The sequence below is a fragment of the Heterocephalus glaber genome, unplaced genomic scaffold, assembly GCF_053883595.1.
Source record: "Heterocephalus glaber isolate CG9 unplaced genomic scaffold, H.glaber_assembly_v1.0 deba00001788, whole genome shotgun sequence".
In the NCBI taxonomy this organism is placed as follows: domain Eukaryota; kingdom Metazoa; phylum Chordata; class Mammalia; order Rodentia; family Bathyergidae; genus Heterocephalus; species Heterocephalus glaber.
Window position 1 is genome coordinate 496,622 of NW_028258471.1, and position 14,666 is coordinate 511,287.

Below are 14,666 nucleotides of genomic sequence, written 5' to 3' on the forward strand. Positions count from 1 at the left end.
ACCACATCTCAATAAAACAATGGATGGTAACCCTAACTTACCGGCATAACTTGGCTGATTAACATTTGCACCTTTTTTAATACAACATTGAACAAGATCAGCATCATCATATAGAGCAGCCCTATACAGCAAGGTTTCTCCAAAAACGTTTCTCCGGTTTATACCAGAGAGAGGCATTTTATTAATCTTCAGTTTTTCTGAAATGAGAAAATAAACACAAGACAAGAATTTTTATTTGAAAACCAGGATGAAGAGAAGTAATTGGATAAATCCAGTCAACACTCTGGAAGAAATACTGTATTATATTATGAGAGAGTATTTCATCTATTAATCCAACTATAATGTTATTTACATACAAAAAGTAGAAAGAGTGTTGTAGTCAGGGTTTGCAAGGGAATAGATTTAATATAGGACACAATTTATATGATTATTTTATAATAGTCACCCAAAAAGTCAAATGCACAGAAGTGCAAGAGATTAGCTGCACACTTGAGACCCAAAGAATCCAGCCAAGAGCCTGGATCCCACAGCAATGTCCCACACCAAGTCCAGCTGAATGCTTAGAGTCCAAGCCAATGTCCTCCACGAGCCCAGCCAGTGGCCTAGACGCATGGCAATGTCTCATGCTTGTCCATATCGAGGAGGATCTGCTCCAGCAAAGATCAAAGGCAGTGGTGGAAGCCAGAAAATCCATGCCAGTGGGGTGAAGGAATTGTACCACCAGGCTGAAAGATCTACACTGGAGCCAGGAAGAGACTTTCACCATGAAGATCAGAGATCCCTGAGGAGAACAGGAGACATTCCCAAACACAGTAAGGACCTGAACTCCCACTCCAACGAGAACAGCCAAGTTCGCATCAGGAAAACCAATCACTGCAAGCTTCTAGAACAGCCCCGATCTTCCCTTCTAGTTCCCTTTTTATGCTATTGGCAACAATCCTCAGGTGGATCTTCCATGCCCAGAAGACGCTGACTCAGTTCAGCTGGGTGTTACAAGTTGGCCATTACAGTTAATCCACCACAAAGAGATAAATGTAATTAGTTTTTAAATATTAGTAAATTAAATTAACCATTTTTTGTCTTTTTTTTTTTTTAACTTTGTTTTGTGTGGCAGTACTGCAGATTGAACCCAGGGCCTTGCGCTGAGCTACATCCTCAGCCCTTTTTATTTTTTATTTCAGGGTCTCACTAAATTGCCCAGGTTGGCCTTCAACTTGTAATCCTCTGCCTCAGCCTTCTAAATAGCTCAGAGTACTGGAGTGCATCATCACAACAGGCTTTACATAAATGATTTAGTGTCATTTTATAACATTCTCATACTGATCCTCCAGCCTTATAAAAAAAAATGAATAAACATCTTTTTTTATAAAGAGAAGTGAACTGCTTACAATGCTGAAATATTTCTAGTCAAGAACAAGTTTCTTCTATTCAGTTGTTCATTTATTCCTTTTCTAAAAATGTCCCTCAGCAGAAATTTTAAACTTTCTTTTTATAGGTTTTTGTTAGTTATAAAAGTAGACATTTTTTTCTTTTGTAACAATTATGAATGAGAGCTTCTCATATCATTTAGTTTATATTTATATATTAAACGTATTAACTTTTAAAACTTTTCTTTTGATTTACTGAATTTTTATAAATTTTACTATATAATAAATTCAGTCTTACAGAAAAGTTGTAACAAACAAAGTGGGCAGGGCTATAGCTTTGTGGTAGTGTACTTGCTTAGCATATACAAGGCCCTGGGATTGATTCCCAGTACTGTAAGATAAAAAAATAAAGGATTCCTTCATTGTTCACATTTTTGCCATAACTTTAGGTCCTTCCACCTCTCTCTTTATACATATATATATATATATATATACACACACATACACAGCACATACATATAAATGTAAGTACAGAAAATGAATAACTCTATATATGTCCTTTTAACATTAAGTGTGTATATTCTAAGAATAAAAATATTATTATATTAGTCATCAAATTCAGATAATTTAACAATAATACAATATATAGTCCATATTTCAATTGTCACCACTGTCTCAAAATTATTTTTTAGCCAGCGTTTCTAGATTTTCTTATTATAACTGAGTTTTTAGTTCAATCTTCTAGGTTTTATAAGAACAGAAATAAGACGTAAAAATAATTCGGTTTTATTCTTCCCTCCAGTGTTCATTGTGGTTTCTTAGAACTTTTTGTTAGGTTATTCATACACCTAAATTTGAAAAGAATTCTACTGCTACTCTCTCCAAAATAGAATTATGGAAAAAAATACCAGCCTATGAGACAGAAGTTCAGGATCAAATCCCAGTTATGCTGCTAATAAGCTGTGTGATGTTGGTAAAAACCTTATCATCTCTGAAGTTCCATTTCCTTATCAGTAAAGGAGAACAGATAACCTTTGAACATTTTCTACCAAAATTCTGTTTCTATAAGTAACTCAAAGAAATAGAGAAATATTTAAAATATGCCTCACCTTTTTTTAGTATAAGTCGTTCATTTTTCCTGATCTGTTTACCCTTGAATCTGGATATATTCTTTTTATCTTCAATCATTAAAACAGGATCCTGCATTCTTAAAAATTAAATGTACTTTAAAATAACTATAATTTTTTTTTACGAACATTCATGGAGAACCCTACCAAATTTTGACTAAGCTTTTAAAACTCAAAGCTATTTTACTGAACTGTTCTCAAGGGGTGAAGTAGTTTTAAACACAGAGTAAGCTGTAGATAATTCTGTGACAGACATGCCCAGTGTTGGTGGCTTCTAGCTCTTTGTGGTTCTCTCCCTTAGGTGTAGTCACTTACAGCTATGGGTATTATGAGACTCCTGCTCCTCACTCCCCAAGTTGGTGCACTTCTATCCATCCTATACATCTACTAGGGAAAAAGAGGCAAGCTATTCATGAGAATAAAGGGTTTATGATATGGCATGACACTAGTGAAAAACTGTAGATTAAAAAAAAAAAACCTGGGCCGGGGATTTAGCTCAGTGGTTTCACTGCCTGTTGTGCAAGTACAAGGACCCGAGTTCGATCCCCAGTACAAAAAAAAAAAAAGCCAGTTTAAAAAGCTCTTTATTTAGAGGTAACTTTAAAATGACCCTATCATCCCCAGCATATAATTATCTGCTAGGTCTATAGAATGCCTAGAGAGAAAGATGTAATTTGATGCATACCTGAAATTCTCAATTGATTTATTATTTATTTGATCCTCACAGCTATGCATTTTTGGTACAATCTTTTCTGGCATCTTATACATGTCATCAGTACACTCTGCATCTCGGCTTATTTTCAGTTCTTCCAGTCTAGATGATCTCCGCAACACACATGGAGTTTCTTGGTCAGAACCATTATCCATGGGATTTGGATTCTTATTGTTTAGTGGATCACAAGAGGTGACATTTTGACGAGCCAAACTTGGAGATTCAAATGGATTTGAGTCTTTTACAGTCTGTAAAGATGTAAATACATCCATAAAGAATTATAGCAATAAAAAATATTAAAACTAGAAGAAATTAAATTTTTTTTTCTTATATGAAACGAAAAGTGCCTCTTATAAAATGAAAATAAATGAATTCAAAAACATGTGGCCATAATGAAAAATTCTATAATAATTATTCTAATAAAAGAAAACACATATTTAAAATCTTAAGAAGATCATTAGCAAAAATAATTTTATCCTTAAAAATTCAAGGGAAAACATACGGTCACTCCTGGTGCTTTAATTTTGCAGGAAACAGGTAGTACAGAATAATAAGACCCATAAAAACATTAGAAATGTCATACAAGGCCAGTTAGTTGGTCTACTCACCCTATTTCATTATTTGACAGAAGCAATAAGTGATATTTTGAGACAAGATTATAACCTCCATTATATTGATTTTAAAAGGTAAATAGTATCATGAATTGCTCTAATTTACCCTTTGTAATCCATTACAGATTTAACTTCCATGAAGATACTTATATTTTCACCTTCCATCGAAACTTTCTTTAGCTGATTTATGTATCCAGTTTTCAAACCTTCTCAAGCTAAGTTTCCATATTTTATCACAGCTGAGTAAGAGCATTTAACTTGATCTAAGTAAATCTTTCTACTTCTAAAAAGGTTTCTTTTATTTGAAGACTTGCTAAATTTGTGTTTACTTTATTAATGCCAATCATAATTTCCTACACTTTATCCACATTCCTTCTTTCCAGATTAGAACACTGCAATATTTAATCTTCATGCTCATATCCATGATTACTGTCTCTTTTTCTGAATTTTTTCAGTCCTGTTACATCTGTTTGAGATTTGTTAACCAGAACTGCATGCAATATTATTCCAGATGTGTATATTGCATGAGCTCAGCATCATGTTATTTTAATCTTCTCTGGGACGTTCAAAGGAGCATTTGGTAACAGAGAAGGGGAGGGGAGGAAAAGAGAGGTAAAGAAAGGGCAGAAAGGAGAAAGTAAGGAAAGAAAAGAGACTGGTGGGGAGGGGACTGGAGGAGGGAGAAGAGAAGCAGTGAGGGGAGGGGAGAAAAGAATCCAAATAATCATCATTAGTGAGTTAGTTAAAGTATATTTATACACTGTAATGCCATTCATCAAATTAAAAGATTTAAGTAGTGCTACATTTCCTGATACTGAAAGATAATCAAGATATATTATTTTTAAAAAATAAGTTGCACAATATCTTGTATAACATAATCCTACTTGAATAAAATAAATTTACATAGAATATAACAGAAATAATTGGAGACAAATATGCCAAATGTTACCAGTTATTTTGAGAGTGGAAATGAGGGGTACTTTTTGTTACTTATTATGTCAATTTATTTGTTGATTATTACATAATTCTATAATGTTTGAATTTTTTATAAGGAAGATGCAAATTATCAACATGAAAAAGAACTTGGCACATTGTAAGTCCAGCGGGGCCTCCAGGCATACTGCTGTAGGAATTCTAAACCCAGGAGTTATATCTGGCAGCATTCTCAGGTGCAGATACAAAGTTCTGTCTAAGCTAGGCATAAATTTTTCCCTTATCTGGCAGCCCCAATTGCATATTTTCTATTTACAACTATAAATTGAGATATCCCATATCTGTTCTGCACCCAGGGAAACAAAGTGATTTTTCTGAGCTATCAGAGAAAATTCTGGTAAAGAATTTTTTCCTTAGCATACAAGCAAACTTCTCAGGTCTGTTGGAGAAAAACTTATTTTAACTTTATGACCTTTTGAAACCTTTACCAAGAACTTCTATAAAGATCACTGAATGCTTCAGGTTTGACATCTGCATAGAAGGTTTGAATTTAATATAATGAAGACATTAAAAGTTACTATCAGTGGTACAATCAGACTCATACTTGCACCTACTTGTTCTACTGAAAACACTTTTGTCCTGCAGCTCAGCTAAGTTAGAACTGTGTTTAAATGGTCAAGGAGAACAAAGACACTCAAAACTCACCTCTGTTATTTGCGTACAATCTTCATTTGTCTGAGATGAATCAGGCTCCAAATATTCATTTCTACCCCTGAGACTGCCACCTTCCTTTTTTCTGTGACAGATGAGCTCTGTCTTGTCTTCTGACAATGTGTTCAGGGCTGCCAACAACTCAGGTGGCAATGCATCATCCTCTGCATTTTCTAGTAAATCTCTACAATATGGTGACAAAGCACTCAAAGATACTGACATGGAACTCGATGAATTGCTCAATGCGTTCATCAATTCTCCAGTATCAAAATCATTCATTGTTTTAAACAGTCTTTTTTCTTGGGTGCTTTCTGGTGACCTTAGTAACTTTTCTAAAGCAGACACAAAAGTTTCAAGTGAGCTTTCTTCATTGTTGGTTTCTTTAGAAATCATGGTCAATGTGACTTCCTTTCCAGGGTGGTAAGATTTTTTTGGTGCTGCTGAGATCTTCTCTGTCTCTATTAATGATTTCTCTTCTACAGCAACCATACCAGATACTGTAGTAGCAATATTTGAGAGCAGGCTAATTTCAGGGGAGTCTCTGTCTTCACTTAGTTCCTGTATATTTCCAAAGAGAAATTTCAAAATTGTAGTATAAATAAGAAAACCTGTAAAATGAACCACTAGTTTTAAAAATTTATTTTGCTTGTAGCTTACCCTCAAAAAGTTTTCATCAACTTTCTTTCCTATACCAAATCACCAGTGACTGATATATGGTTAAACATTAACAGTGAACCAAGAACAACATTGGCTGCAACATATTTACAGATAGTAAATCATCCGTTCAACTGTATTTAATTTCTGTGCAGGGGGCTGTGGATGTAGCTCGGTGCCATGCCTGCCTTGCAAGCGCAAGGTCCTGAGTTCAACCCCCAGTCCCACAAAAAAAAAAAAAAAAAAAAGGAAAAGCTGTGTTAACAGAAGAGGGAATCCTATAAGATATAGTGCTCCCTGAACTTTTTATCCAAATAGTCCTTTTCCTCAGAAGATCTATTAATGTCAGAAAGTGCAAGTGATTAGGAAATACTGCATCATAATTAGTGAAAAATGAATGCTAGAAAAGGAACAATTACTTTCATCAAGATTATCAGAGTCATCTGAAACAAATCCACAGTGGAGAAAGGACTTTAGCCAGCCCTTAAAAGATTTCTGAAGGACTGAATGGAAGAATATGTATTTATTTAGCACCATTAGGTGCCACATACCATGAATCATCATTGCTCTCAGTCTTCACAATAACTGTGTGAAACAGATAACACTGTCCATATTTCACAGATATAAGAAACAGAGTTACCCTTGGAACCTAGATCTGGTTCCAAATTTTATGCTCTTTTGCCTGCTTTCTGACTCCTAACTTGAACAACAACAAAAAAGCCTGGAAATGTGCATAAGAAGATGAAACACAGATCAAGAAAACACTATTTATTAAGATAAGAAAGAGTAAATTCTCCAAGAAGTTTTAGACAAGAATATATTTCTATCTCTTGAGGAAAAAACATTCCCTGTTTCTAGACAGGCAATAACCAATATTGTCAAAGGATATATTACAAAAACTGATACATAGATTTAATGCAATCCCAATCAAAATACCAAAGTATTTTTCACTGAACAGAAAAAAATCCTAAAATTCATATGGAACCAGAAGAGACCCAGACTAGGAAAAACATTCCTTGGCAACAAGAACAAAACACAAAGCATCACAATCCCGGATTTCAGGTTATACTGCAGAGCTACAGTGATAAAAACAGCATGATACTAGCACAAAAACAAATATGTTGATCAATGGCACAGAACTGAGGATGCAGAAATAATCCCATGCACCTTCAGCCATCTGGTCTTCAATAAAGGGGCCAAAAAACATGCTGGAGAAAAGACAGTCTCTAACAAATGGTGCTGAAAAAACTGGGTATCCACATGCAGAAGAATGAATCTAGACCTATGTCTCTCACCCTGTACTAAAATCAATCAAAGACCAGATATTAAAATGGAAACAATCTTCTGGAAGATAAAATAGGCAAAATGACTGAAGACATGGGCATAGGCAAGGACTTTCTGAAGAGTCCCTATTGCACAAGAAACTATACCAACAATAAACAAATGGGATTATATAAAATTTAAATCCAGCACAGCAAAGGAAACAAACACCAGAGGGAAAAGACAACTTACAGAACAGGAAAAATGTTTTCCAAGCTACTCCTTGGACATAGGGCTAATATCTAAAATATATAAAAAACTCAAAAATTAGACCCACACAAAATAAAAGACCTAATCATAAAATTGGCAACTGAAATGAACAGATACTTCTCAGAAGACATACAAATGTCCAATGAATACATGAAAAATGTTCAATATAGTTGGTCATTACAGAAATGTAATAAAACAATGAGATTCCATCTTCAGAAAAAATTGGTTATCATCGAGAAATCAAAAAATAACAAATACTGGTATAGTTATGGGTAAAAAGGAACCTTTCCTCCTACATAATTGGTGGGAATGTAAACTAGTACAACAACTATGGAAATCAGTATGGAGATTCCTCAAAAGTTAAAAGTATAAATTCTGCTTGATCCAGCTATACCTCTTCTAAGTATCTTCCTGAAAGAGGTAAAGACACTGTATTACAGTGATACATGTATATCCATGTTTATAGCAGCACAATTTATAATAAATCTTGGAAGTAGCCTATGTGTCTATCAACAGATGAAAGAATGAATATAGAAAATGTGGTATTTACAAAAAACAAAATACTACTCTCAATACTACTCTCAATACTCTCTAATACTACTCAAAATAAAGAAAGGTTAAATATTGCATAGTTCCTCCTATCTGAAAAACATAAAGTATAAACAACTTAAAGAGCAAAATAAAATACAAGGAACACAGAGGTAGTCTTTGTGGAGTTAGGAAGGAGATCTAGGAATGAGGGGGAGACAGGTGGGAGAGGATAGAAAGGAGAAGAGGATCAAGATGTGATATGTGAGGGCCGGGGATTTATCTCAGGGGTTCTGCTGCCTGCCTCACAAGCACAAGGACCCGAGTTCAATCCCTGGTACCAAAAAAAAAAAAAAAAAAAGATGTGATATGTGTCTGTCTATACTAATTCTCCATGATAATGTATTTATTATGCTTTACAAACATATAGTAATAAAAAAAGAAAATACTTCTATCTACTGAAATAATTAGTCTTATTTCTTCCCAGGAGGGAGTCTAAATGAGGCTGATACTTTAATCAGCATGATTTTTAAAAAATCTAAATCCACATAGCTAATCTAGCTAATCTGTTATACATACCAACCTTTTCTAGGTATGGCAAAACTTCAGTATTTTCAGCTTCAGGCCCTAGAAGAAAATAATATGTTTTATTAAAGCACTAGAAATATACCCTTTCAATAAGCATTTTATTTATTTATTTATTTATTTATCTGGTACCGGGGATCGAACTCAGGACCTTGCGCTTGCGAGGCAGGCAGTGGAACCACTGAACTAAATCCCCAGCCCTCAATAAGCATTTTATAATCACATAAATTGAACTCCCTCAGACAATTCAAGTGACATATCAAATATTTTATAACAATTTATTGACACAAAAATATTATTTTGGAGATGAAATTATAAAATTCTTTCATTTAAAAAATTATACCAGCCTAAATAAAATTGTTACTATTTGGAATTAGTTTAGCTAACAAGCAATTTAACTATATTGGCTAATATCTATTTCTTATTTTAAGTATTTGTGGCTATACAATGTCATTGTTTCCTCCATTACAAGCAATAGACCTTAAGTGAATTCATGCTACCTAAAGTTCGGCATGAACACTCCATCTAGGGCCAGAAATCAGGAGGTCAGCCTAGAGAACTGGGAAGATTGCTGCCTTACCTCTGCGTCTTCAACTCCACTGTTTTCACTCTACCCTTCTGAATTGAGGTGGGTTACAGCACTTTATATAAAGTTGGGCTTGGGAAGGATGAGGGAAAAAAGGCATTTCTCCTACTCTACTCTCCTTTTGCCTTCTACCTTCACCTTAAAGACCCAGGTATTTTGACATACTTGGGTAGGAATTTAGGACTCACTGGCATTTCAAGAACATTTGAGTCTTTCTTTCGGTTTCTTCTTCCTCTGAAATGTAAAGAAAGAGCCCTCGAAGACCTCTTTTCCCACACTGTCTTTAACAACTTCATTATCAGAATGATTACTTTTATGGCAGTAGACATTATTTTTAAAACTTGATAAATTAATAAAATATTTTACAATTTAACTACTGCATTAAAAATAAACATTTAGAAGGAATTTTCATTTTCTAACTTAAAATTTTTCTTTAAATTTACAATTACACAAAGAATCCTTCCTGAATTCTTAACTGTCCTTTAATAAATTATTTTAAAATTTGGTATATTTTCTACTTATCATTTGAAAGAGACAAAATATAATGATATATATAAAAAATAATTCTAAAGTACCAATGCAAAGTACCATAATTTGGAATTACCCTTTGAATTGGGAAAGGAAAGGACTATATTTGAACAGAGTCAACTACAAAAGCTAACAATTTAACAATTTACTTATATGAGATTTAACCTAGAGTACTGGATAATAATTTTCCTACTGTGAACATTCTGGATGAAAGAAAAGCAAGAAGGAGTTGCAATGAAGTACCAGAGGTGTAGGGAACTACCAATTCTATGGGTTTCTAGTCACAGCAGCTTCAGGACAGCAAGAAACACCACAGTGTTAACCCTGGTGTGCATGGTACTTTTAAAGCAACAGCCAACAAGACCTGTGACTTAGAAGTTCAATGAGGGTGGTGACAACAGTACACAGATGCCAACAGCATCACAAAGGATTACTGACTCTCAGATGGCCATGTGGGCAGGCAGAAAGAAATGCAAGGCCTTCTGAAACCTTATTGTTCTACAAATATTGGGATTGGGCACAACAAAAATGGGAATGGATCTTTTATGTATTATTGCTGACACCTGTTATCACAGTTAAGATCCAAGGAAGAAAAGAAATGTCCAAGACATATCACCTAAGACATCTGTATCAACTTGTTTAAGATATCCTTATAAAAAAAGGACTTTAATCTCTAAGATGGTAAACTCTACAGCTTTATAAACATGACTCTTTTGGTTTATTAATAACTGTATCTTATGAAAGATGTTAAATAGGTTTTTTCCAAGTTTGGAATTTGGTATAATCTGAAATATAATTTTATACTGATATTTATTTGACAGCTTAAAATCTTTTGAATTTGGAGAGGAACATCAATTACCATTTGTGTTTATATTTAATGGCTTGATAAAATAAATAAAAGTTCTATTTGTTTTATTAAACTTCCATATCTAATCACAAAAACTTGAAAACTGTTACTTTAAAATTTAAACATTGATTACAGTTTGTATTTGAGTCTATTATTGCTGCTGATTTCTTTGTTATTTCCAGTGGTGGCATAGTTGTTATTGTTTTTCACTGTGTGCAAAGACATGATTTGTCTTTGTGTCATCAACATTACTGCAGTTTGTTTACAGAGAACAGGGCACTGGGCCAATTAAACTATACCCACCCTCTGCAAATTAACAGAAGTGGCCACATCATAGGACAGAGGCAAAGGCCTCTAGTTAGAAACATCCAGAGTACAACAATGGAGAGCAAACACTGACTAAAGAGATCTCCATACTACCAAAAAGTCTTTCCAATTTTTATCAACCCCCAAGCCCCTAAAACACAAAAAAACAAAAACTATAATAGAACCACGAGAAGACAAGGCAACAAGATGCTTCCAAAAATTCCAAATTCCCCCAAAGCTAATCCATGGGCCATCTACTGGAAGAAAAATCAAAAGCCAAACAAATGAATTATATAAAGTGATAAAGGAAGAAATCAACAAAAAAACAGGTTGATAAGGTGCTCAGGGAGCTCAAAATTGATATAACTAAGCAGACAATGTACTAAATAAAATAATCAGTGAGATATAAAAGACACTAATAAAAAGCTAGTTGAGCTAATCAAAACAATACAAAACATAAATGACTAGTTTAGTGAAGAATGAGAGTCCATGAAAAGGTACCAAACAGAAATCCAGGAGATAAAAAATTCTATTGAGAGTATGGGCAGCAAAAGTGACCAATCTGAGAACAGAGGGAGGGTACAGTGTAACTGGCCCAGCATCCAATTCCCTGGAGAAGAACTACAGTAATGTTAATGACACAAAAGACAAACCATATGTTGGCATATGTTAAAAGCCAATTAATAGCAATAAAAGTATAGGGATGATGCAAGTGACAATATATTTAGGCATAACTTAAAAATAACAAGAGATCATGGGAAATAGATCCAATAGCTGCCAGATGATGGAAGGAAGACTAAGTTAAAATTGAAATTAGTGAAAAATCGGAAGACAGCATGAAAAATCTATGTACAGAAATCATAACAGAAAACTTTCCAAATGAGGAAAAATTTAAAATATAGGAAACTGTGGCATATACTCCAAATAGCCACAATTGGAAAAGGATTTTTCAACCATGCATTGTAGTCAAAATCCCTAAAGTTCAATGCAAGGTCAGAATCTTAAAAGTTTTAGAAAAAAGCAACAAATCACTTAATAGGCCAATCATTTAAAATTACAACAGACATCTCAACACAAACTGTAAAGGCTAGAAGAGATTGGCAACAAAACAAAACAAACCTTACCTCCCAACCCATATTAATACATCTTGCAAAAGTATCTTTCATAATTGATAAAAATTTTCTGCACATGGGTAGCCAGTTTTCCCAATACCATTTGTTAAAGAGGCTATCTTTTCCTCCAACATGTTTTTGGCCTTTCTGTCAAAGAACAGATGGCTGAATGTCCCTGGGTTGTTTCTGCATCTTCAATTCTGTTCCACTGATTAACATGTCTGTTTTTGCGCCAGCACATGCTGGGGTTTTTTTTTTTTTTTTTTTGAAATCACAATAGACATGTAGTAAGACTTGATATATCCCGGATTATAATGCCTCTTCTTGCCCAGGAATGTTTTTGCTATTCTGGGGTCTCTTCTGGTTCTACATGAGTTCTAGGATTGTTTTTTCTAGTTCGTGAGGAATGCTGTTTGTGTTTGAATTAGGATTACATTAAATCTATGTATCAGCTTTGTAAGTATGGCCATAAATTATGAAAGATAGTTTTGCATGGACTTTCTGAACAGAACTCCAATGGCACATGAAATAATACCAAGAATCTACAAATGGGATCATGCCAAATTAAGAAAAAAAAGGAAACAATCAAGAGAGTAGAGACAACCTGCAGAAAGGAAAAAAATTTTGCCAGCTTTGCCACAGAGAACTAGTATAAGGAATATATAAAAAACAAAAAAATTAGACTCCCCTAAATAAAATACTCAATCGAAAAATGGGCAACCAAAATGAATAGACACTCCTCAGAAGTACAAATGGTCAATAAATACATTAAAAAAGTTCAACATCACTGGCCACCAGGGAAAAGCAAATTGAAACTACACTGAGATAGTCCAGAAAGGGGGTATCTCAGCTTACCCCAGAAAGAATGGCTATCCTCAAAAAACTAATAATAACAAATGGTGGTGAGGATATGGGGAAAAGGAACTCTTTGGTGGGAAATTAATGTGGAGATTCCTCAAAAAACTAAAAGTAGGGCTGGGGATTTAGCTCAGTGGTTCCAGCACCTGCCTCCCAAGTGAAAGGTCCTGAATTCGATCCCCAGCACCAAAAAAAGAAAAAAGAAAAAAAAAACCCTAAAAATAGAAATTCCATTTGACCTAGCTATCCACCTCCTGGGTATCTTCCCCAAAGAGTTAAAATCAGCATATTACAGGGATATATGCATATCCATGTTTATAGCAGCACAATTTATAAGAGCAAGATCTTAGAAATAGGGAATATGGTCATCAACAGATGAAAGGATAAGGAAAATGTGTTATTTTACATAATGGAGTACTTTGCAGCCATAAAGATAAACTTTGGACATTTATAGTTAAATGGATGCAACTTGAGAACATGTTAAGTAAAATAATCCACACAAGCTCAAATATCACCTGGTTTTCTTATATGAGGAATCATATATACACATACACACACACATACACACACACACACACACACACACACACATACAGAGAGAGAGAGAGAGAGAAAAATAGGAGAGAAATAGAAAATAGAGGAAAGTTAGAATACTTCCCCAAGTTACATACTCCATTGTTTTAAAAATATTTCAGTATATATCCTAATTTGTTTCACTTATACTAATTGTTTATTTTAGTTCATTGAAAAGAAAGTTTGTGTTATTATGTTTCTTTTTTGTGAAGAATCTTTTTGGTTTATGTCTTGTATTAAGCAACTACTTTGAAGATAACAATACACAGTGTAATAACTATTGCTTTTCTCTTGTTATGTGGTTAAGAAAAACAAATAACAAATGCCGAAAAAGCTATGGGGAAAAAAAGAAGCCATGTAGATTGTTGGTAGGAATTGAATGTAAACTAGTACAACCACTATGGAAATCAGTATAGATATTCCTCAAAAAACTAAAAATAGAAATTCCATTCAACCTGGCTATTCCTCTACTACGTATCTTCCTGAAAGAGTCACAGACATTATACTAATGCATATCCATGTTTATAGGAGTACAACTTATAATAGCTAAATCCTGTAAGCTGCCTTTATCTCCATTAGCAAATGAATAGATAAAGAAAATGTATTTGTACACAACACAATGGTACTCTAACATAAAGAAAGAAATTTAAGACACTGGAAGGAAAATGGATGCACCATGAGACAATAATGCTTAGTAAAAAAATCAGACAAGCTTAATTTCACATGGTTTTTCTTATATAAGAAACTCAAAGTATACCTAATCTAAAGAGCAAAATAAAAGACAAATAATGAAAAAAGGAAGATAGATCTTTTATAAATGGGAAGGGGACCAAGAGATGGAGGAAGGGGAGGAGATGGGAAGGTAAAAAGAATTCAGATGTGTTGTGTACATGTACCAGCTCCCCACAATGAATGTAATCATTATGCACTGTAAATATGTACCAATAAAAATTCTGTAAAAGCACACCCTAATAGTTGTAAAATTTATTACTGCTAATAAATCAATTCATAATAGCACATTGAGATTCATTCTTAATTACTTTTATTCTTGTTCCTATAACTTCTAAAGAGTGAAGTTATACTTATTTTGGCTCTTTT

The 14,666-nt window shown here is 33.9% G+C and overlaps 1 protein-coding gene across 1 annotated transcript in view; it reads right to left on the reverse strand.

Moving 5' to 3' along the window:
* Positions 1-14,666, reverse strand: part of Ankrd31 (ankyrin repeat domain 31) — a 257,731-nt gene that overhangs the window by 203,960 nt on the left and 39,105 nt on the right. The window contains exons 6-10 of the mRNA XM_021252381.2: positions 8,757-8,800; positions 5,456-6,019; positions 3,180-3,454; positions 2,477-2,574; positions 42-197 (exon numbers count right to left, since the gene is read on the reverse strand). Of these exons, the coding sequence (XP_021108040.1) occupies positions 42-197; positions 2,477-2,574; positions 3,180-3,454; positions 5,456-6,019; positions 8,757-8,800 (1,137 nt within the window). The remainder of the gene's footprint in view (positions 1-41; positions 198-2,476; positions 2,575-3,179; positions 3,455-5,455; positions 6,020-8,756; positions 8,801-14,666) is intronic.